The sequence below is a fragment of the Grus americana genome, chromosome 6, assembly GCF_028858705.1.
Source record: "Grus americana isolate bGruAme1 chromosome 6, bGruAme1.mat, whole genome shotgun sequence".
Lineage (NCBI taxonomy): Eukaryota > Metazoa > Chordata > Aves > Gruiformes > Gruidae > Grus > Grus americana.
The window spans coordinates 39,229,668-39,254,930 of NC_072857.1; the positions used below are offsets into that span (position 1 = coordinate 39,229,668).

Below are 25,263 nucleotides of genomic sequence, written 5' to 3' on the forward strand. Positions count from 1 at the left end.
TGTTACATTTTGTGATACGACCTCATGGTAGTATGAGGCAATGACAAAAAGGAAGATGCCTTTTCTGTATTTCAGCTAAATAAGAGACCAAAAAATATATCAGGCCCATAACATATAAAGCATGCAAGTTTGAGACAAAGTTTGCCTGTTCCTAAATGTAATGGAAGTTAAATGTCATATTATTGAGGTACCAAGACAGTAGTTAAGTATTTGTGCTTTGAATGCTAAATAAAACTTAGACGTCCAGCAGACTTACTAGAAAATATAACTATTTCCACCACTACCTAGACCTTCTAGCTTTACTTTCTCTTTTCTCTAGATCTCACTTTTGAAAATATTAAAGTGAATTTGATTTTGAAGACTTACAAAATTCTGAATTTGAAATTGGCAGAAGATGAGAAATATTTTTACTAGGCACTTACAATCCTTTTTTCTCCTTTCACCCAGAATATGTAGACAGTGTAGGCAGGATCTGGTGTATAGAATCTCTGGACTGTGCGTTTGTAGGAGCTGATTTCAATGTTTTCTCCTCTTCCACTGGTGATAATTTTTTTTTTTTTTAAATTTTGAAATCTAAAGACTTTTTAAAATGAAACTGTTCTATTATTATTATTATTATTGTTATTATTTCAGTGACTTCTTTTTCCAATGAATAACTTCAGTGTTTCTAGCCAAGTAGCCTGGATTCTTTTCTCTGATCTCGGTCCCTCAGGTCAGCAGTACTGTTGTTCCCAAAGCGGCATTAGTTGGGAACCAGATCCTGGTGGGCAAGTGATGTGCTTTTGATTTCTGTTCAGCCTCTGGTTTCTTTGCCAAGACCCCTACTTTGGGAACTAGTCGATCCTTTCTTGTTGGTTAATGGAGAAAATGGAGATGAAAGAAGAACCTGACTTCCAAGAGTGCTATTCAGCAGTTGCAGGTTAACAAAAGAGAACTGCAGACATGTTCTGTTACGTTTGCCCTTTTTTGTTTTTCTCATTTTGGTATCTTTCTCTGCGCATCTGCCACTTTAAATTTTGATGAGATGCATTTGATGCATAATGACTGCCAGAACAAAATTCACAGTGTGAATGCAGGAGGCTTACAAATTCGTTTATACCAATAGAAGTAAACACTCTCTGAATGGCTGTCAGACAAGTAATAACTTTGACCTTATTGGCTTACTCTTGATTTATACTTACTCTTTGAAGAGAATAAATTCTTCAGCTTTTTCTTTCTTTTTTTTTTTTAAAAAAAGTACTTTTGAGCCTCCTCATTTGTCTTATTTAATAGCACAGTTGTGTATCTACCTGCTTTTGCCCCTATACTGTCTTTTTCAGCTAAAAACACTTAGTTTTGCCTTTCTCTTGTTAGGAAAAATAAACAGTGCTCTGGTATGAATTCACAAAAGGCAACAGTTTGACATTTGGGCCAAAATTGAGCATCTAGTTTTCAGAGCACTAAAATCCTTCAGACTGATACGCAACTTCTCATCTTCAGGTAAGATCAAAAGATAGTGCATCGTCTTGCTTTGCTCAGTTGCTGATTTCTTAAGACTTTTGTTACAGGAGCAGGATCAGATTAGCAGGTGAAGAAACACAATTGTTGAGTGCAGGCACTAAAGACAATGCATGAGAGCGGCAGATTCAGATGTGGAAGTCGTACGTGTGTAGAAGCTGAACTATATACAACTCAACAGCTTCCCATGCCTTTTGTAGTTTTCTTGCAGGCCAGGTGCTGTTTGCTTCTGAACAGAGGAAAAGTAAAAACTTTCCAAGCATGAAACTTAACTTTGAAACCCTCTGCCTTTAAAAGTGGGAAGGAAGAAAGGGTTTCCCATGTAGCCCTCTCACTTTTTCTCATATATAATTAAATTATGTATTCATTGTTTTATTCTGCTTTCGTGTAATTTAATTTTCAAAGCCAACAGAAATTCTTCTGTATTTCTTTTCTCTGCTTTCCCTGCACTCATAACTTTTCCAGTTATATTCCACCAGCAACTTCCACTCATTTATAATTCATCTTTTTGATCTTTTTTACATTAAAGCAATAGATCTCATAATGTTTAATGTTAGACAGTCCTACTAGGTATCTGTCATGCATGCATTAGTCTCCTGAAAATAGTTGGTATGTTTTGCAAAGTATTGGAATACCAAGTTAATTTAAAGTAAACTCTAGTTAGAGTAAAAATGGGCCACCTAATTTGCGGGGGGGGGAGGAAGGCTGTACCCCATGCTGAGAAGTCTGCAGTTAATGGACTTCAGCATATAGGATTTCTCTGGCTATCCCTGCTCTTGCACCACTGATCCTTCCCTCGCCGGAACATCTGAACTCCAGGAGTTACGTTGGATAGGAGCAATGCAATTACCAAATTGGGCTCTTTTGGTGCTGACAGGATGATGTATGTACACCTGCCTTACAAATCCTTATTAAGATGCAGTAGCTTCTGTTACTGAAGCTATCTGCCAATGTCAGCCAGGGGAATAATGTACAGGTCTGCTTTTAGTGAAAGAATTTCAATATCTTTGAGGGTTGGTGTTGGGGTTTTTTTTTCCCCCCCTGTTTATTTTCTTTTAAAGGAATGATGGGTCCAGCAAAGAAATTTCTCCCTCCCCCTCCCTGGAGGTTCCATACAGGTGGAACTGCATTCGTGGGTGATCTCTCTAAGTAGAGACGACTTTACCTACTTCTGTGAAGAGAGAGAACAGGAAGGTATCTGCTTTCTATAAGATCTTTTTTCCTCCTTTATATAGTTAGAAGTTTGATGTCTCTTACAGGAGTTTAGTGAGGAGAGAATTCCACATGGTCATGTCTGTTTAAATACTGCCTATGGTTACAGATTTCCACAGACTCCAGTACAAAAATCCAAGTGTCAGTAGAAGACAAAAAGATAATTCACTTTCATCTCAAGAACAAAGCTGAACAGAGGAGCTTTTTTCAACTTTTTTAATTCATGAAACATTTATCTTAGAGTCAGGTTATATTATGCTGGCAAGAATATCATCTGTCAGCATTTCTACTATAAACTCCTGGTTTTTGTGGTTTTTTAGGAGAGCCTTAGAGGTTCACTTTGAACAGGTCTTGGCCTAGAAACATACTTTTCCTCCCAATTAAGAAAAATGAGTATGACTGCATGTTCAGTGCAAAAGACATATAAATGCTAAGTTCAGGTGAGAGTTCAGATGCAGAAACAAGAGATAGTTCAGGAGTGTCCCAGAGCAAGGTTACTTTAGTTTTTTCCATGTTTTTAATAGCAGGTGTTACCAGCTCTGGAGTGAAAGGAAGGCTGGTCTGTGATGAAAAGCATGGCGTCAGGCTTAGCTGGCAGGCAGAGCTCTGTTTCTAGTTTCTATTAACTACCAGCTTTAGAAAAACGCTGTTTCTCAAGTTTTTAATGTTTCACAGTATGAAAGTTGTTATATAAGTTCATGCATTTTAAAGAGATTGAAAATTCTCTTTCTTTAGGAAGATGTAGTGAATAAAGTTTAAAAAAAAAAAAAAGGCAAGCTGTCTGTGGGAAAGGGAGATCACCGTAATAGCAGAGAGCCCAACAGCTGATGTACTTCAGCTTTGGTGTACATACCTGCCTCTGTGAATCCTTGTGTAGTAACGCACGCTAATAATGGCTGTGAGTTAATTTTATTACCCAAAAACAGGATTACAAAGTATCGGAGTAATGTCCTGGCCTTACCCTTGGTCTAATGTCAAGAAACAGTCTTCTCTGCATGATTTTTCCTCCTCAGGGTCTCTTCCAAGCGAGGAGAACAGAAGTAAACTCCACGCTGAAGGCTCTGTGCTTGAGCTTATTGAGTAAAACCTGTGGTGACAGATGGTAAAATTGTTTTCCAAATGTGTTCAGTGCTTACTGTACAGATACTGTACATCATGTGCTCGTAAAAGTCTCTGAGAGAGTAGTTGGGAGATGGATGTGTTTTTGCCTTGCTCTGGGTCTCATCCCTCTGGATGAGACAGGATGGGGCAGATGGAGAGGAGAGCGGCTCTGTCTGCGAGCAGCTGGGCTGGCCTTGCAGGGGATGCACGCAGGCTCCGTGTGAGGCAGGAAATTGCTGAAGTGAGGTTTTACGGCCTGGGGTGGGGGTAGGTGGTTTTAGATTCTTTCCTCTAGTTTCTATGTTTACTCGTCATAGCCCATGCAAATGAGTTTTCTCTCTTTTAAAAGTCACCTCGTTATATCTTGTGCTTAAATAGAGAGATCCAAATCCCTTTTGATGTTTTCTGTGTTGCCTACTTCAAGGCAACAATGCAGGTGATTCCCCTGCAGCATGGAGTGACTTCAGAGCCCGCAGGCTGCTGGATATGTCATGTGTTTCCTTCCAAGCTTGCTAGTGCCTTGCTGATGTGAAACGCAGGTAGACCAAGCAGACAGACCATGTCGTCAACAAGGCAAGGATTTGAGCAGGAGTCATGCTTTTAATTTTGCTGTAAAAAGGGAGGTCCTTGGCCGTATTCAGCAAGGGAAATTGAGAGAAAGGTTAGACCATCCCCAGTGAGTCCATAGCCAGTCATCACAGTACACTTAGCATGACTGTTGCTTTAGGAAAAGTTCAAGTCTAGTGAAGTGACCTTCCTAAGCTTTAGATTATTTGAGTATCTGGAAAAACGTTACCTATGTAAGATCAGAAGTTTCATTCAAGATACTATTTCCCCAACCCCCAATGAAATTAGACCTTTCATAAAAACTGTTGGGGTTTTTTTGTTTTCTTTTAATAAAGACAATTAGGTGAAGAGTTCCACTGTTGAGTGCTTTATGGTTCAAATACCTTCTTTAGTCCAGTCCTTCTAAATGAACATATTTCTTTGAGTTAATTTGTAAATGAACCAAAAAATTACAAATAAATCTTTTATCTGAATACTGTTTAGATAAAGCACATACTTGGATGTTTCTGTCTAAAAGCTCATATCATACCACACTAATAAAGACAATTACATATTGCACCTAGTATATTAGGCTCAGCTTCTTCTAATGGATTTGTTATCTTGATTTTTGAACTTGGTAAAGTCTGTTCATGTCAGACTTTCATGTATAGCAGGGCATTCAAAGTCCAGAAAAATAACCAAACCAGCAGAGTTTAAAAAACATGAGTAGTTTTTAAATGATGCTCAACAGTTTTTGGTTGTGTGTTTTCTCCAGAGGTGCTTGAATTATGGCTTGTTAGGTTTGGGAGTTAGTTGTTGTTGCTGCTAAACTGGTAATTAAAATAAGTATAGGAAGATTCAACTGCTCTGTTACTTAGTTAATGGTTGAACTTAATTCTACCAATGCAAAGAAGCTGTAGTATATTAATTATGATTGTCTTCAGCCTGTCTTGTCTTGCCCTGGTACTTGTGTATCTATATGGACACAATAGGGAGGATTTACAGCAGAATTTCACTATTGATTCCAAAATCTTGGGCTTTTATCCTGTGAAAGTAAGAATAAAAAATCATTTGAATTTAGGTTACTTGTTTAACTACTTTTGCAGCAGGATTACTGTTCACAGATCCATAGTTCCAAAGGTCAGGCTGCTTTTCTAAAATACTGGATTTCATTTTTTAAAAAAAGTCTTTTAGATAGCTCCAGTCCAAGGTAGGCAATTAATGTCTGTGCTCAGTGGAAGCTGAGAGGTTGATAGGCTCCATAACATAATGCCATGGTGTTTCTAACTGCTGATTCTAATGTTAATTTCTGGGTTTCAAAATGGAAAATTATATGTGTGTGTGCATGTGTGAATAACCATTTTTTTAAAAAAAACAACAATGCAGAACACTTCATATTTTGGGGTTTTTTTGAACATTGCTATTATCTGTATTTTCTGCAGAGGAAGAATGTATGGTTATTAATGTAATTGGGCAGTAGCTCAAGGAGTGAATAGAACTGAGATTTCCTCCATTAATATTTCAATCAAGACCTGATAACTCAGTTAACAATAATGTATTCTCCATAATTTACTGCCCTTTATACTGCTAGCATGTCATATGCAAGGAGACTGGATAGACCCCGTGGCTTAAATGTGGAAAAAATGGGCCTTTTTACAGCTGCAGAGTTCTGCTCTGACGTTTTGTTGTTTCTCCTGTTCTCGATTTGTGATAATGTTATCTCTGTCAGCAGGGTAATGGTCAGTGAGACCTTGAAGGTAATTTTCCTTAACGGACATCTCCCCTAACGTGAAGACAAGCTCCTCGTTTTTCCTCTGCTCTTTTCGTGTGATACAAGTCCCAGATGTTTGCCCCTGCTTGTCTTGAACCTTAAAGAAATTCAGTTAAATGGGCAGATGCATACAGCTGGTTCCTGGATGATAAGAAGCTGTTAGTAAGCTAAGGACCAATTTGCAAGGCGCTCCAGTGAAATTCCCCTGAAGAAGCGATGCTCCAAACTTCGCTTCAAGGGATATTAAGCCTGGGAGTTGGACACCCTGTTCACACTTGGTTCAGTTCCACATGGAATGAAGCAGGGGTCTTGGTGGTGTTACAGTAGGTTATTTTATAATTAAAGACTGAAAAGCGGAATGCATGTGCAAAAGGGGTATCAGTAACTTACTGCTGAGCTCTTGATGCTGAAAGCTCAGTGCTATCTTAACATGCGCTCTGATCCAGAGAATATTTATTACTGTTTGATTCTGCTGGGACATTACAGCTAAATAGTAAGCTTTCCAGTTTTATTTTTATGGCATCTGTGTCTGCAAAACTCAGATTTCATGGTGTCGGTAAAGGAAACACTAGCTGTGCATTGAATAAAAATAAAGTGGCACTTTGGAAATTAAGTTTCAGCGATAGTATTGAGAAACACTTTACAGAACCATTGACTTTGTCTAGCTTTTTTAATTTTTATTATTATTATTACTCTTTTAAAAATCCTTTTCAGGTGGTTTATACTGAATTAACTTACGGAAGGAAAATCAGAAAGTTCACATTTGTTTTGTGGCACGGTGTCTGTGTGATTTTCTTTTTATTTTTGGTTTGTGATAGCGTGCTTTTTCTGTATTTGTGGAAAGATTACTGTGTATATATTGGTGTTTGAGAGTGTCTGAGGGTAAATACTATGCCCTGCTGAGCAACAGCCGTTATTTTACAAGGGCTAACATGCACCAACATTTGGGTTTTTACCATGGACTGGGTACAATTGATATTGCTGCTAGGCCACAAGGTAGATTTTATGTCCTTGAAATTTTTTTCTTGCTAGACTGCTCTTATGTGTTTGGTTATCTTTGCCTATTATGTTATTATTATAAAATTTAATTTGTCTGTCAGTATCTTGGGAATTTTGTGTAATCGCATTTCTATTCAAACAGTGAATTTATAATTGGATAATAATTATTTAAATTTTCTTTTTTATCAGGACTTATTGGTTGAGATTTTATTATTTAGAAGTCATGTAAATATACAACTATTTTCAGTGGAGTTTTTTTAGCACTTTCCCCCCCCGCTAAGTCTGTTGAAAACTGCGGAGGACTCAAGAACTGCACTCTAGCAACCTTTTCATGCTAGAGTGGATGGTGTGCTTGCTCTCTAAAGATAGCAAATTGCTTTTAATAGTCCAGACCATTTTTTTCTTGTTATGTTTGTCTTGCAGTCCTTCCGTGAGAATAATAGTAATTTCCTAGTTTGATCTCAATAGTATATGCAGCCTTGAAGCAGAGACTACTTCCAGACAGAAAGGTAAATGAAAAATACTGTAAGATACAAAATGGTGCTTGATAAAGTAGCCTGCTGCCTTTTTTTGGTGACAGTTTTTAACAAAAGGAATTCTGTGAAGCATTAAATGCTGGGCTTTATCAGAGATTTGTATTCTAATGCCGTATGAACAAGACTGGAACGAGTCTCCTTGGTCTCCAAGTTCAGGGAAAAGATCACATGCCGGAGAAGGTCATTTATTCCAGACTTCTCAAGCAGCTTCTTACAATTAATGAGAATTTTTTTTTATCCCCACTACTTGGAGTGGAGGGGAGTTTTCATATCTCACCGGTTGAGAACTGTCTTCTAATTTCCAACTGAAATTTATCTGCAGATAATGAATACCCATATGTTCCTGCATCAACAGGAACAATTCAGCTTCAATAGCTCTTTTCCCTCTTTGCTCTTAACCCCTGAGATATTTACAACAGCAATCTAATCCCCTTTAACTGCTGTTTTGTTGGACTGAGTTCTCCTAAATGGTTCAGATATGTAATATGAACTACAGAGTATTATCAAGTAGTGTCCCTCCAGAATTACTTTGTGGTCAAACCTCATTAACTACTTTCCTGAAAGGACTTGTTGCAAATAGTGAGAATATACTGATAAAGCGTGCTGATGATAAAAATGTAGGAGGTTTTGTCAGAGAAAAAGATAATCCAAATATGTTACATCAGAGGAGGAGTGAGATATAGATATGTGTATCTATTTTTTTTTTCGGATTGGGAAAATAAAAATGGAATTAAGCTGATAGTATAAACCCTAAAAGCATGAAAGAGGAGAGGTATGATTAACCTATGTTACCCCTGCTCCCAAGAGATTGATTCAAGCTGGAATAAGTACAAAGAAGAACTACTGGGATGAGTAGAGGAATTTCAGATCTTGGTTTGGGGTTTTTTCTTCTCTCCAGAAAAATGCAAGAAATTGTCTTTCAATTCCAGTGTCAATAAAATGTCTTCTTGGAATGAAAGGATATGATTACACTGTTCAGAGCTGGGTTTCACTTTTAATAGAAAGTATTTTTGTTACTGTTACCCACGAAACCAGTGATTTTTATGAAAACAGAGAAGTGCATCTGTTTTTAATGCCTCTGTCTTCCCATCTTGAAGACTTAATTTTTTTTAGCAGGAGATACTGTGGTTGGATGCCTCCTGTACTGGGAGAACAAGTCAGATATCAGTCATGATATCTGACATATGGTACTGCACTATGTAGGTCACTTACGGCCTAATGTGGAAGATGACAAAAGATAATTAATTTTGATTTCATGCTTGTGATTCCTTAAGGAAGGCTTTAATGGTGTGTGTGGAATATCGAGAGACATGTACTGAATCACTGCCTAAGAGCAAGAGCTCAGTCTTTTGGAAGCAGCAATCACACCTTCCAATTCAAACCCTCCAGCGAGGAGATGGCTTTTTTTCATGATATTTGAATGCACCTTTTCTGCTAGCTATTATGTGAAGTAAGGATATATATCCTTAGTAATTGTGAGAAATGGGTTCCTCTTCTAGCAACTTAGTTGTTTTTTAGCACACAAGGCACCTTGGTTTGCATGCAGCCATAAAATCAAGGTCTTTCTGTTTACAAGGGTATAGAATAATTTATATCACTAGAACTTATTTAATTGCTTTCTTTTTGTGTTTAATTCCTAGAGTCTCCATGTTTACACATTCTATGGTCACCTGCATTCCTAGAATCATGCTATGTTCAATATGAAGGTAAGTTCTGCGTACGGATTTCATATGGATTTCCTATTTTATTTTATTTTTAATCATGTTCCTTGCTCTGGTAAATACTGTCCTGCACTTTGGTGAAATAGGATACCTTTGTGGCTGAATTCAGTATTAGTAATGACTTCTAGATCAGTTCAGTGTGGCACACACAGAGCAGAGTCCCAGAGACTGTTACAATAAAGCTGCCCTCTCCTTGTGCCTACCTCCTTTGATCAGTGCATGGTATCTTGGTATCTAAGCCATTCTCCTTTGTTATGATCATTTACTTACTTTAAATGAAATTTGATGTTTGGTTTTTTGCCTGGATGGTTAATTTTGTGTCTAAAAAGAATAATTTTGATTGGGGTTGATAACAGACTGTGATCTGAATGGGATGGGAACTTTGGAAGGGAAGTAATTTTTCCAAAATGTTTCTTTGATGTGATATGAAATATTCTGAAATGATCAAAACATTTGTGAAGTGTGGTTCTTCCAGCTCTCCCAGCCACACTGCTTTTTAAAACTGGTGTAGAAGTGGTGAGGCATGTGCTGGTTTCTGCTACCACTTGTACTCTTTTCTCTTAGGGACCATCTTTCCTGAGAAACATCTCAACAGTGTTCCTGCTCCCTGTGCTCTCACTGCCACCGTCATTACAAGCAGAGCAAGATACTGATTTTTACTGTAGGATATCCTGAATATTCTCCTCTTGTTCAGTATCAGCTACTGCTTTACCAACTGCTTATGTAAACCCTATGTGTTTATATAGGGTAAACCCGAGGGGTAGCAGGAAGTCTGGGATAATCTTAGATAAGAGGAGGGGAATAGGAATTCCTAAGGTATCTTAATTCTTTCTTGGCTGCATGCGTGTATCTGTGTATTTGATAGGCACAACCTGCCTCTCAGTATTTTAAAACACCGTAGTGTAGAACAAAGAATATTCAACAGTAGCAAGAATTGTGAGGGAAATACTATGGCAATACTATAACACTGTCTTTAACGTGAGTATTTACAAAGAGCTATATGCTCTAATGTGACCTATAATGATTAGCAGGAAGCTGAAAGACTGTGCTGATAATCTTCCAGATAAGCATGTTATTTTGATAAAGAATATTATAGTTGGCATTAAACTCTAGACTAAAATCATTGGGTGACATTCTCAATGATTGAATTAGTAAAAATGGAAACATCCAGTGCAGCATTGATTAAACTGAGTGAGGAATATAATTTCAGAAACTGTAATTGCAGTTATATAAATTAACTCTGTATGTACTGGAAAACTACTGAAAAGACTAAGTAGCTGGTCCTGAGTGGTACAAGTTACAGCTGTCACATTGGTTGGCTAGCAAAGCAAGTGCTGTATTTCAACCAAAGAACTGTTCTTTTACCTTCTACTGTTTGCCCACTAAGAAACTAAAATATTCCACCCTAAGCCAGTTAGTTGAGATGTTTTGAGTGACTTTTTTTCTTCTTAAATCTTTTTGTTAAAAGGTGCATGTTTTATGAGGAAAATAGTTTTTTGTAGAAACATTAGTAGTCTTAACAATACTTTTATTGGAAAGATTTTGGAGATTTGGACTGTTTGAACAAAGGTGCAGTATCACTTCCAGAGTGGCTGACAGAAAGCCCAATGGTTAGATCTGGCCAAAGAAGCTTTGCAGCCAGGCAAAGATTTGTTGGAAAGGTGGTTTCTTAAGGCTGAAATGGCCAACCAGAATGCTGATTGCTTACAGAAACCTACTTTGAATTTTTTAAAAAATATATATATGTATTTATTTTTTTATTATTCCTGATGTCACAGGTCTGCAGATCTCATGCTTTGTCAGAAGTTTTGTCTATAGGGTCAGATTCTGTGGGTGCAGTTCTGTAATGGTAAAAGATCCCAAGAGATTCACTCCTTTTTCTGCGTAGGATATGGGTCAGTATAAGTGGGCTCCTAAGTCACTTCAGTGGGCTTGTGATAGTCATGTCGCAGACTGCTTGGTGCCCAAAGGAGTTTTGAAAGAACTTGAAATTCTAATTACACAATGTTGTGTAGAGAAAATAGAAGAAAAAAGAACAAATTTTCCAGTTAGATCAGAGCGCCATCCAGGCAGTGTGTCCAAAAATTAACGGATATTTTAGAGGAAGAGTAATATATGAGGAAGAAGGAAAAAAAGAATAATACATTTGTACAAATTGAATAAATCTTCATTAAACTCTGTGAAACTGCTTAAATCTGAGTTATTTACTATACCATGCTTCTGAAACTAGTTAATAATTTTTTGTTAAGTGGGCGATGTTTAAAGCCAGAACTCTTAATAGTGTTCAGAGTCCATAATTAGCAATTGTTGTATAGAACATAACTGCCCGTTTGGCACCTGAACCATGGCCAGTTGTTGGAGGCTGCCTTCCTGGGACACGAGCTCTCTGGAGAATCTGGCAGGTAATCACACTGCCCTCATAGAAACTTCTGTAGTTGTGGTGATGTCAGGGCTTAAAAGATAGTACTTTCAGCAGTGTATAAATTCTGCGGTTTTCCAAGTTGGTTCTCTGCCTGTGGAAAGTTTGAGAAAATTTGAGCAAAATTCATATAGCTGCTTTTGAGCTGAAGACATACAAAAATGCATCTTTCCTTCTAAAAGTTAATGTTACGAACCCTTTTACTCCCATGTCCCCATAACACAACTATGTATAGAAAAATGTTTCAGATGTTTCTTTTCCACTGAGGGCTAAGCCTTTGAGTAGAATGATGTGCGTGTGCTTGTAAGGATGGATTTTTATAGGTTACTCTGTGTGTTCCAATTCTCTTCAAAGGCTCTGAGTACAGTAAAAGATACATGTGAATGTGAACATACCTTTACCTGGGAGGGTAAAGATACTGCACCTAAGAGGCAAAGTGATTTCCCCAGTTTTTGAATGTTACCGGGATTTGAACTGACCCCATTTAATTGTTGGATTCCGTGTGACTGCACAAATGTAGGCTCCTAGTGGGCAAAAGGTGGTGGAGGGAGCCCCTTGGCTACCAAAGTGCCTACATCTGGACATCAAGGCAGGGTTCTCCAAGTCAGCCCTGGCCCTCTCCTTCTGTCTGGTGAATAATTACGGAGAGGATGTTATGCATCAGCATAATTCATGCAAAGATGAAAAATCGAAGCACTAACATTTTTACATTAGTACATGGTTTTGATCAACAACTAGGGGAAAACAATGCCATTTCATGCAGTAGAATTCATACAAGGAATGGTGATCTGTTCTTGAACGTTGGCATGTAATGTAAAACCTAAGTATGGCCTAAGTAGCATTTGAAATAAGTTTTGCACATTGCGCAGCGTTTTCCCAGCTTGGCAAATCACCTACGCTAATTAAGTATGAAGACTATAGATGCTTGGTTATATCGCTAGGAATTTAAAGCAGAACAAAATTTGCTCCCTTATGTGTGTGTCTTATTTAGAGTATGATTATAATTCACCTGTATTTGTATCTGCCATGCTGTGTTTGTATGATGTCTGCAGGTTAAGAAATCATTACAAAGGTTACTAAGTTTCCTTAAAACAAAAAAGTGATTCTGGAATTACAGTTTATATTAGGAAAACCTAAAAGACTATAAAAAATATGCTAGATAGCAACTACGCAATTTTACCTCCCCAAGCCAAAATGCAAACAGCATTTAGGTCATTCTTCCATTGATTTACTGAAGGACAAATAATGTCAGACAGTTTTTAAACAAAAACAAAATTTCAATTTTGTTTACCTCTTCAGCAGTCCAGTTGGATGTCAGCTACCATTTAGCTGGGCCAATAATATTGATATTTGATGTCAGTTCTTATTCATTACTGCACCCAAATGATGCAAAAGTCAGATCTTTCAGATGTTTCTATGATGGCCAAATAAAGCCAGGGATGTCTGACTGCATCTACAGACACAAACAAGAAAAGAACAGAATACAAAATCAAAAACCTATCTGCTCTTATTTATGTATTCAAAGTGTTCACCTCTTTGCATAAACTCAAAGCCAGTTACTTACAAAGGTTACCTAGTAATATCAAACGTGTTCAATTATACATGCAAAAGGACTAATAGGTGCTTCCTCTAGTTTATTTCTGTCTCCATGCATAAGAAATATAATTATGGAACTGAATTACATTTTAAATACAGATTTTAGTATCATTAGTTAACCATTTTCAGGCCATTGAACGTTGTTAGAAGTAAAAAAATAAATCTATTCTGTCTCAGCGTCATGGCAAAAAACAAAATCTGCATCAAAATATTCTCATTTCACTTGTTGGCAAAAAGCTCTTTCTGATAATAGTGGAATTCTCAGAAGACTGTGGTAGACTCCACTTCCACATCCATTCTCTGAAATGTTCATGTTATTCCCTATTTCTGGAAGTCATTTTGCTTGAAATGCTCTCTTCCCTCGGCCAGGTGTACTGTTTAATCACTTCCCATCATCTCCGATGCTATTGGTATTCACATACCCCTACAGTTACCATGTATGTGGCTGCTTTACGCATTACGTGGAGACCAGGTAAGATGTTCTGAAACCACTCTAGAAGAATCGGGTAGATCCATCTTTATTTTGATCAGTTTAAATATACTCGCTATCCAACTCTGATATCAGAGTCTTAATACAGAAGGCTGGATAAACAAGTAAGAATATGTCTTACCAGATATCCTAGAAGTAAAATAACTCCTCCAGCTCTTTCTGTGAGGAAGCTCTGATATGTATGGACTTAGCTGACCGTGTTCAGAAGGCCATGAACTTCATGACACCTTGGTTCATATGAGGGTTGGCTCCCCAAGGTGCTGTATTTCTGTGTGTCTGAGACGTGAGACGGCCTTTTAGCAAAGGTGCTTCAATAGGACTGAAAAAAGTCTGAGGCTGATTTTTAAATGTCACACCTTGATGGCATCATTTGGTTTCCCATCACCATTTTTAGTTTCTTTTCAGAGATCATTTGCAAAGAAAAAAATAGTAATAGGTTTCATACACCTGGATAAGTCAATGACAGAGAAAAATCCTTTTTTTCTTTCACACATAGCAGATGATGGTGACCAAGAAACTTTCAGTGTCAGTGTTTAAATGCACCAATTGCTGCTAGCGTTTACCTCTGTACTTCTAAATCAGGCAAAAAGCAGTTCATTCACTGACTTAGTTTGGAAGAAATTTGGCTTCCTGGATTAGTTTTGGATCAATTTCCCAGTTATAATTTCTTCGGGGGAAAAAAAAAAAAGAAAGATTTTCTGTTAGTCTTGAAGTTTGTTTAATCAAGGCCCAAGTTGCCTTCGGAAACTTGGAATTAACCAGCCTTTCTATTCTCCCCAGTGTAATTTAGTTGTTTGAGGTTTTAAACCCAGTCCTGTCAAAATTACTAAATAATCTGAAAATAATCACAGGTCAAGAAAAGTCACCTTTTGTTTTAAGTGTTTGACACTTTGTATTATGAGACGTGAGGTAACAGCTCATCCTGCCACAGGACCTCTGTCCTCCAGCCTCAGGGTTTATATCTTTCTTTCATTTACCATAGGCTTGATTTCCTCTTACCATAGGCAGTTGTTCCACATGGTCTCAGTGCTGCAAGCGCAAGACATACCTCAGGTTAACGTGGTGTCCACTAGCACCTGCACTCTGTAAAAGTAAAATAACTGAGGGACAGCTGCTCTTCCGTGGGAGCAAGCCGCATGTATCATGATGGCTGAAAGTCTGTAGTCATGATCACTGAGACTTCCGTGCTCCAGGAGTGGACCTCATGGAGATGGTGTAGATGAGGAACGTGGGGTAGGAAGCAGGGCAGGTGTCTGCAATCATACAGTCTCATTCATTTGTTTTGAACCAGCAGTAAATGAAACATTTAACTTTTCTAATTGAAGCTTTTAATCAGATTTTGTTCTTGTTTAAATATTGGCATATGATGAAGCTTTGTCTCAATTCTTCATGATAAAAGTTTGGGGTAATGCATAGACATTTGGATTTTAGACAACTCTGTAAAGCCCAAGAGGAGGAAATGTGGCATAATTTTTAACTAGCTTTGACATAATTTGTTTTTCAATAACTTCAAAAAACCTATATATTTTAGGTCAGATTAGCCCTTGGAAAGATCCTCAGCAGAAACTGATAATTAACTGACCATACAGTGTTTTCTTTTATGTTTTCAGACTTTATATTTACAAATATAAACACATTGTTATGTCCATTTGCTTATAGCTGAAAGAAAAAGAGATTATCCCCTTTAATGTGATTTTGTTTGCTTAATTCTGCAGTGAATGTGACCCTCTGTGTATACAATACATGAAGCAAGTGCTGCTTAGCATGCAACACTGCCAGCAGTGTGGAAAACTTTGCCCTTCTTTCTTAGAGGAGAATTAATTTGTGTTTCCTAAGGAATAAGAATTTTTTAAAATTACATCTCCTGGCCCAGCACGCCAGACTTTCCTGTGGCAGATGTACATGGTGGGTCCAGACCCCGGCATAATTCATTTTTCATTTTAACAGCTGGTTTTTAAAACTGTCATTTTGCAAAACAAACAAAATCAGAATACAAACGTCCATCTAGATTCTTTTAAATTCAATTTCCCACCTGCAATACAGTCTAACTTGCCTCTCTATGTGGTATTTCACAGGAAATAATGTTTTAAAATACATGAGAAAGCAGCATAGCATCCCTACAATCTATCCCGTTACTCTTTCATGTGACAGTCATTTTCTCAATAAATTGTGAGACTTTTATCCGCAGTGCCGTTGGTATCACTGGCTTGGATGGGAGCGATTGCAGACGTTCGGCGCTGAGTGGTGAGGCCAGGGCTCCAGATGTGGCTGCTCACACTGAATCTGCCCACCTCCAGCTCGCCCAGCACTCCCAGTTTGCTGTGGTCAGGTGTGGACAGGGGGCTCGCGTTACTTTAGCCAGTTTACCACTAAAATAGGTGCTATCGATACGGTTTGGCATCAGTTACAAGCAGAGAGGTAAAATCTCTTCCAGCAAAAAGCATGTTTGTGCAAAGTTAACTCTTCAGAAGGGCTGAAACTAAATTTGGGTTAGAGAATGATTTGTGTTTGGTAAGAGGACTCTTGAACTGTTTACTACTTATCCAGTCATGGCCAAAGGGAAGCAGGATGCTTGAAACAGTGCTGTGTATGTGGTTGTGTAGTACGTGGCTTTGTACAATCCACAGTTGGATTTAAAATGAATTTATGCAAGAGTGAAAGTAGGGCCAAATTTGGAAAGGCCTCTCTGTTATGAAAATGCAATTAATCTGTAGTTGAATAAATATCACTGTTAGAAGGTACTTGAATATCAGAGTGATTTAATCTGAAAATAATTGAGAATGCAGAGCTTAAATCCATCAGGGATAGGAACGCGGATTATTCTAGTTTGGTATTTAGCTGTTTTTTGATGAGGTAGTTCTTGAAATAATGGGATGAGATTTGTTGATCATTCTTTCACCTGAAATAGTTTGAAACTGGGAGAAACATTAATACACGAACCAGAATTGGGCAAGCTTCTGTGAATACATTTTATGTATTGTTGATATTTCTTCTTTATACATTTAGTTTCCCTTAAAAATACCCAAAGACAAGATAGAGTCAAATGTTAAGTTGAACTTTTTCGTTTTATATCTTCCTTTGATAGTTTCTGCTTAAAAAAAGCACATGTAGTTTACTGACACTTTCTTTCAGCAACTTAATGTTCTGCATTTTAAAATGGACAATTTCACAATTCAGCAATAGATCTGTTGCCACTAATACTAATTTATGAATTTATGGAAGTATGTATTACATCTATATTTTAACATTATTGTGGTGGATACCACCCAGTTTTTAAAAATGTACTTACTTAGGCTTTAAGGAACTGAATGACAATAAAATCCCTGTACGCAAACAGTGCGTATCCTAGGAATTTGTTATGCTTATTGCTCTCAGGAGTGTCTAATCAGGTGATGATGGCACCTAACTTCACTTTATTTGTGGCATCTCTCAGAATGCGGGGAAAAGCCAGTAATGGCAATTATCATTCATCTCCTCCTCTCACTGCACAGCTCCCAGAATTCAAAGGCATTTCTTTGATATTTAAAAAGGAAAAACAAAATTGATTATTTTAAACCTCTCTGCAAAAGATACTGCTCTCTTTGCAGTACTGTTTCAAGTGCAATGTCAACTATGGCTAGCAGTAACTCTGCAGGGAGTGCAGTGATCTTGGGTTTCATATGTAAATTTATGCAAAGGGCTTCTGCAAGCCTAGCATGTGTTGTTCTCCTCGAACACCACAAGGCACTTCATGCTACTTGATGTGGCAAAGGAAAGAGAGATTCCCTCTGTTTCACACAGCAAGAGGAAAGCCTGCAGAGTGCGTGTAAACAAACAAGAGACCCATGATCCATCATTGCTTTTGAAAGTCAGTAGAGCTGGAAATTCTGCTGCAACAAAGTTCTGCCATTTCCATTGATTGCTTTTAATGGAGCTTCTCCTTTGGAGGACACAAGGGATGTTCTTTATGAGTCTCCATATGCTCTGATAGGAGAAAATTAATAACCTAGAAATAACATCATTTTAGGATACTCTTCATCTTGATCAAAATCATCACTGAGAAAATGGGAATAAGTAGTAAAAAAATTCTATCTCGATGTCTTTAAGTTTCTGAGTATGCAATGGCCCACATACCCATTCATTTATCAGCACAGACATCTCTCCAGATGTTTTTTCTACTTCCTGATATATTTGTTTGTCCGTCACTTTCTAATAGCAATAGACTTTTAGTCACTGATCACATTAGAGAGGCATCTATGTGCCTCTATCCTTCTGTAATAAATTTCCCTTCTGCTGAAAACCTCTCCTGAGGACTGTCTGGTTGTTCTTTGCTCGGCTGGGTTGTTTGCGTTAACAGCACTCAGTCAGCTTCCCCGCATACCTCTCTGTCTCCTTTGTGTTTCCCACCAGGATTTGCCGTTCCCAGCTGCACGCTTCTGAGTACCTGCAGACAGTCCTCATGTTAGAGCTGAAGCTGGTCGGGTCCCAGCATGTACCAGCAGTAATTGCAAAGTATTTAATCTTGGACCATAATTTAGAGTGGCTAATTTGAAGAATGCTATGTTTTTACAGCACTTCTGATGAGCTAACATTCTTTCATCTTCGTTACAGTAAGTGATCAGTATGTCTGTGTTCTGGACTGCAGCATTATGTGAAAGAGGAAAGCGTTGACACCAAATTCCCCTATTATGTCTGTAAGGCGTGTTTTGACTTACCACATTCACTGTGAACCTCAGCTGCTGCGGTGCCTGAAGGAAAAAGAGCCAGCAAAAGAATCGGAGCTGGGACAGGAATGATCCCTGCTTCCCACAGCCATCAAACATCAGTTATCCTGAGGCATCTCCTTTGAGCTAGTGGGGTAGGGGCTGATATTGCTGTGTAAGTGGGATTGAGAGAGACCTTTGAACAGATTCTTGTAGTTTTGAATCCATAATGTTTTTTAATAATAGATACTGTATTGCTTGTTTGTTCAAATGCTCACAGTGCATGTAGAGCTGGATTAGAGGAGGTGGACGCTTTTGCCACAGACCATGGACGGTCAGTACACTCTCAAAACCTGCACATTAAACCATAATATCAAGGGATTAAAATAGATTGGTAATCACAATAGGTACAGCAAAAATAGTGAAATTGTTACAGCAAGTTGTACCAGTTCTACTACACAGTGCAAAATTAGGAGTTGTTCATTGACAACTGCTAATAAAGTTGGAGGGTTCTTCTGTTTCTCCTTCTGGAGGGAATCAACAGTGAAGCTCTGAGAGATGATTCTTTCTGCATCAATGTCTTGGATTCACCTCACCTCCAGAAGAGCTGGTGTCTCACCAGTCTGTGTCTATTCAAAGCTGTAAAAAACATCCCAGGGAGTGAGGACCGGACCCCAGTTGCTTGAGCTCTGGGTGTTCAGTTGCTTTGAAACATAAATGGTCCTTTGTCACTTTGATCGTGATGCAGAAGTTGAAACTATAAAAGGAAAAAACTAGTAAAAAAGCAGATGGGAAAACACTGGTGTTGCCTGTAAATAACCCTTAGTCACCCCTTTTCCCCCACTCTTGATGAAAATAATTATTAGAAATAGACCAGTACGCATTCAAAGCGGTAATCAGTGTAGCGCTCTACTTTTTGCCTGGCTAAGTAATTCCATGTCTTTCTAAGAAGATGCTATTTTCATTTGAAACTGGAATGATTTAAGCCTGATATTTCAAAAATGGGTGGTGATTGATTAGTCATCAGTCTAATAATGGACTACATCTGCATTTTTTCCTCCATCTTTATCATATTTTACATAATTCAGTTGGTTAATTGGACATTAAAATCTTTTTCCCTGTAACGACTACAGCAGATTCCCCTGCCCCTGCTTGGATTCTCTTGAGACCCCTCTGCCCTTGCTCGCTGCTGCTCAGAAAGCCCAATTCCACCCTGCGGGATGGGGGGGCACAGGGATGGGACTCTGCTGAGCGTGCCCCCTGTTATTTTTTTCTAAGTGTAGTTAGTTTTTGCATTACAACGAGGCCTGAGGTAATAATTCTCATCAGGTTTCTGATGTGCTTCATGCTGTAAATGTGGGAGGGAATGATTCCTTCTCTTAAAAATATTCACTTCGACGCATATAAAATGGTGGTAGAGTTAAGTGACTTAGGATGTGTCCCACAGGGAGCATCTTAGAAATGCAGATTATTCCAGTCTGTCTCGGTTTGAGGTACCTGAAGCTATTCTTCATGTGGCCGCGTTATCTACTGGCACTTAACGGCAAGGAGTTTCCACCACACTTCAGGTACACAGAACAAACTCCTTTTACTGAGTTCAGAGACTGGTAACGAGACGGGTAAGACCAGTTAACAAGCTTATCGGCCCTTTGTTATGCCAGAGGTCAACCAGATTCCCAAGAGTAATAGAAAGGGAAAATTATTATCAAGCTTCTAGTTAGCAAGGGGCCTAGAGCTTGAATCTGTTTCCACTGAGGTTGATGAACATCTTAGTCTAGTCATTGTTAAGAGTCCCTGAAAATACACTTCATACAGCTACATCTGTTTTGAAAACAAAGGACTTGCAAATCAGTAAACTTGACTGATTTGATAGAAACTTGTCATAGTGAAAATGAGTTGCCTGTTCAATCACTATTTTGCCTTTTTAAAAATATTTGCAAAAGGTCATGAAACAACTACTGACCTGCCTTCAAATTTAAACTTTGAAGAGGATACTCCTGGGAGGAGTTTATTGCAGCCTAAATTAGATAAAGCCACTTGTTGCAGTTCATATATTATTGATCTATCAGCAATAAATCCAGAGGTGTGTTCCTAAGCAAGAGACATAATTATTCAGATTTTTATCCTTATTGCTGGTGTGAAACAGCAGTTTTTAGGAAATATTTGCCTAAAGCGTCCCTGGTGATTAGTCACTTCGTTAATCATTATTAATATTCACAAGAAAAAATGTATATTTAAAAAAAAAAAGAAACATATTTTTTAAAAAATTCCTGGAAATTACATAAATCTGTTCATTCCTGGTGTTATATTTATTTGTGTTACAATGGTTTGCAAGTGCAATTGAGATTGGGATTATGATGTATATGGAGCTCAGCATACCCATTTTACTGGGAGATCTTCTGTAACATGAAGACGTTCATTAAGTCGGCAGGGAAGGTGTAAAGAGTGGAGGGTGGAACTGTAAAGGCAATTAAAGGACTTGCAAAGTCCTTTAAATGGAGCCTGGAACAGACCCAGTCTTTGAATCCAGACTAATCGAATCCTTGTATAAATTCTTTAATTACTTCAGCGTGCACACACAAAAAAGTACTAACTTGATTATATAGGATAGAAAGCAAATCTTACCAGTTTTATGAATCATTCTACATGCTCTTTGATTTGAGGAAGTAATAGAACTGAGCTGTGGCTGCTGCAGCATAAAATGTCGTGTAAATGAAAATCAGTACAACAGGAATCTCCTTTTGCACATTTTCTCCTTGGATCTCATCGTCTCCTCCTTTTACATGTAGGAAAATCAGTCAAGCTGTGATGGTCCAATTTTCTGTTCAGTAAAATATGTCATCAGAAAGACATCATAAATAGGACTTTAGTGTGGCAAGAAACAAAAAGAAGAAAACGAAGAGCAAGGCAGAGGGCTCTTCCATGAATAACTAAGACAGTAACTGTAAAAGGAATGAAAAAGCCAAAAGCTCATAGGAGAATTCAAAGTGATTCCACTTTAAAGCTATTGAAAATGGCCTGTGGCCAGATGCAAATGAGTTCATTTAACATATGACTTATCCCTTTCTTTTTCTTTGAATGGCATGCAGCTTCAAATTATCCTTAAGCTTGATTACATTCCTGGTTTATTTCTTCCTATTGAAAAGTTGTTATCCCACATCTCCAGCTCATTTGATTTAGAAAAGGTATGTAATAGAGATGACATCAAGCAAAGAAGCGGTGAAATGTAATAGCTGGCTCATTAACAAAATCCTTTTGGTATGTTTTTAGTGTAGCAGCTGCCTAGGTATCAGTAATCATTAATGCAGTTAATAATAAGTCTGCGGACAGAGCATGCCGGGGCTGATAAAATACACGTTTGCATGTGTTGATGTGTTCCCATCAGAACCCTATGTTTTCTTACTTCTGTTTGCAGATGAGGTCTGCTGCCTTTTCATGGAGATCAGTTGAAATATGCTACTGGGTGTTGCGTTTTATGCACAGTATGTTTATACCTGGCATCTGGGAGGAAATTGATAAAAAGTGTGCAGACTTTTGACAGCAAGAACTGGTTGACCTTGCTACTAAGATAGATTGTAAACCCTCTGGAGCAGGACCGTCTTCTCTAGCTTGTTTACACAGCACTTAGCACAGCGGCATGGTGTTCCCAGACCAGGTTTCTCTGGCACTGCTTCTGTTGAAATAGTATCTGCAAGGATCAGGGGGGCTCGACCTTTCTGATGTAGCCACAAATCACCTTGTGAGCCAGAGCTTAAATAACAAGTTAGGGTGGTTCAATGTATCTGGTACCTACTAACGATTTGATTGTGTCAATTCCTGTGGGAGAGGAGTTTTGTTTTCCCTTCTGTTTCTCAGGGATCTGTAGTAGAAATGGGAGAAATTAAATATGGCAGAGAATAGGATGGCAAGATTGACAGAGGATGAGGTATGGATCTTGTCTTGTGGTGGGCCAGCTACAGTAGCAAAATTAATTCATAGAAGGAAGAACCTGTATTAAAAGTAGATATGATTGCTTTCATCCTAATTATGCAACGAGTAATGATCCCTTAATCAGGGCCAGCGGGAAGGTCAAAGTCAGCTCAACTACAGCTTTGCAGCAAGGACTGTCTCTGATCAATGTTTGCATAATTCCTGTTTCAGTGAAGCATTCTTGGTGCTATTATGATCTATTAGCTGGACCATGCTGTTACTTAAGAGAGAAATGTTGTATTGAAAATCCATGGACACAACTGTTGATGACAGAAGGAGAAGTCACAGAGCACCCACTGGAGTGTGTCCTGGAACTGCACTGAGCAGGTTATGTGCAGTCTCACCCAGATGGGCTGGCAATTGATCTAGTTCAAAATTGCTGAGTTATCAAAGCTGTAATTAAGGAACATTTATTGAATTGAAGTATATTAGACACGTACAAAATAAGTTTGAAGACAAGCATATTCTAAAACAAAACATAACAAACTAAAACGAACACACACACACACACACACGCCCCCCCAAAGGTATTATTTACTAAAATGCCTCTATGGATAGAAAAAAATTGAGGAGTAAAATGCAAGAATATCTCAAAGTCATGTTAGAGGCTATGAAATAACAAGTATAAGGGATACTAGTGATTTCCTAAGTGGACTGTTGATAGTGATGGAGATAATCTTTGCAGAAAAAAGTGAGGAGAGAGAGGATGGCGAGGTGTGGAGAGCTGGTCCAGAAGCCGAGAACTTACGCTGAGGAACAGAGGGATCTTTACATGCACACATTCAGTTCCTCTTCCCTTTAGTGGCATGACAGATAATGACCTAAGGAAAGGAGATGTCCCACTTTGTAGTTGCTGCTGTGTGCCAGGTTCACCAAAACTTCAGCTCAGGTGAGCTATGCACCCTTAACCTCTCTGAAAGTCAGGTTACAGGGATCTCTGTACGGGCTTCCAAAACTGGTGATAAATTTTGCAAGAGTTGCTTTATCAAAAAAAAAAATCAGTGATGGGTATGTTCATAGTTCATCCAGACTCCATACTATCTGAAAAGGGTGGGGAGGAGAGAAGGAAGAGCTTCAGCTGTTTAGCCCAGAAAATAGTGTTTGAGATGGGGATATGAATGATGCTGTAAGTGAAATGCATCAGGGACAGGGAAGAAGGGAGGAGTATTTCTGCAAAAAACCCTTGTATTTAACCTAAAGGATATAGATTGCATGTGAACAAGTGCTTTTAAACTCTCATTTATGGCCGGGAAGATTTATAAATGCAAGGAAGACAGGCAGGTTCTAGATCAGCAGCGGGGGGATGGGGGAACTGCTGCTAATCTGGAATTCAGTACTTTTATCACAGCAAGCGTATGAAAGCATTGCTTGTAAGAGGAAGGGACTGGATTTGATGACTCTTCCAGTCTTGTATCTATGATGATGTCTTTTTTTTTTTCCATTAAAAATTTGCTTTAATGAGATTCGGTTCAAGCCATGCAACAATTTGGAGCGTAGCTGTTGTATTTGGGGTTGTTTTGTTTGTTTTCTGAATGGCCTGCTTGACCTCCTTGTTTGTATAGGCTGAACTTCATGAAAGGAGCCAGATGAAATGGAAGAGAACTCGGCAGGTACACCTGATGAGGTAGTTAAACAAATAGCTTTTCCATACTGCTCAGCACCACTGTGTTGAGGTGGGATGTAGTTACGGTTACTGAGCTTTTTTTGCAAAACAGCAAGCGCTGAGAGCTTACCGTTGCTGGCTGAATTCTCAAAGCAATCATCACTTTGTGTCTCGGCGTTACTCTGTATTAGTCCCTGTAACAAACCAGAATGAAGTTTTGACATTTTAGATCTCCTCCAAATGAACCTAAAGATTTCATTATAGTTATACCATGACAGTGTTTTGCAGGCCATTACTTTCTACTTGAGAAGGCAATGGATATTTTCAGATCTTAATTCCTCTATTTGCTAGATAACTCCACACATTTTCTTGCAGGTATTATTTACCTGAAAGATGTAAAAATTAACTGAATAAAAAAAAAGTCATGCATGAAGCATCTGACCCATGTTTGACCTGATTCTCAGTTTCATACCATTGTGATTCTCCTTCATAACAATATCCTTTAATCTAATCTTACACTCTTGCATAAATTGGAAAAGACATAGTCTTTGATAACTCTGAGTGCACATCAGCTGAGCTGGTTTGGGGATTTTGAATCTTTATTTAGAAGGCTAAAATGAAAAGTAAATGTTTCTATATTGGTAGCTAGGGGTTTCTTTCTGTTATGGTGGCAGGAATTAGCTAAACACAGTAATGTTTGGGTATCCTTTAACCTGCCTTTTTTTATTTTTGTGTTTGTTTATATGCTACATATACAAAATACTTCTGCCACTTCTTTAGTTGATTGTTTGTTTATTTTTTAATTAATACTGAAGAGAGGCATGGGGGACATGGTCCTACTATCTTTCCTTGCATGGGTAGTCCCTGTGTGCTTCTTACTCACTGAAATGAGTGAGATTGTCCTTAGCATGGCTATCAATGAATGTTTGACAATGGAGGAGTGTCCGTTCTGCTCTAGTCCGATGCTTCACCTTGAAAACATGAGTAGACAAATTAATAATCAGGGCTAAAGGGCCATTCCTATGTCTCTGTATGTTCTTAGGGGACACTGGTAGCAGAATTCAGAATAACCTCTTTTTTTTATTTACGGTTTCTCCTGAACTGTTTGCTTTAAAAGTTAT

At 38.3% G+C, this 25,263-nt stretch overlaps 1 protein-coding gene across 1 annotated transcript in view; it reads left to right on the forward strand.

Annotated features, from left to right (window-relative positions):
- The window catches only part of SPAG16 (sperm associated antigen 16), a 407,293-nt gene that overhangs the window by 274,103 nt on the left and 107,927 nt on the right, over window positions 1–25,263 (forward strand). Inside the window, 1 exon segment of the mRNA XM_054830796.1 lies at window positions 9,304–9,368. Within this exon segment, the coding sequence (XP_054686771.1) occupies window positions 9,304–9,368 (65 nt within the window).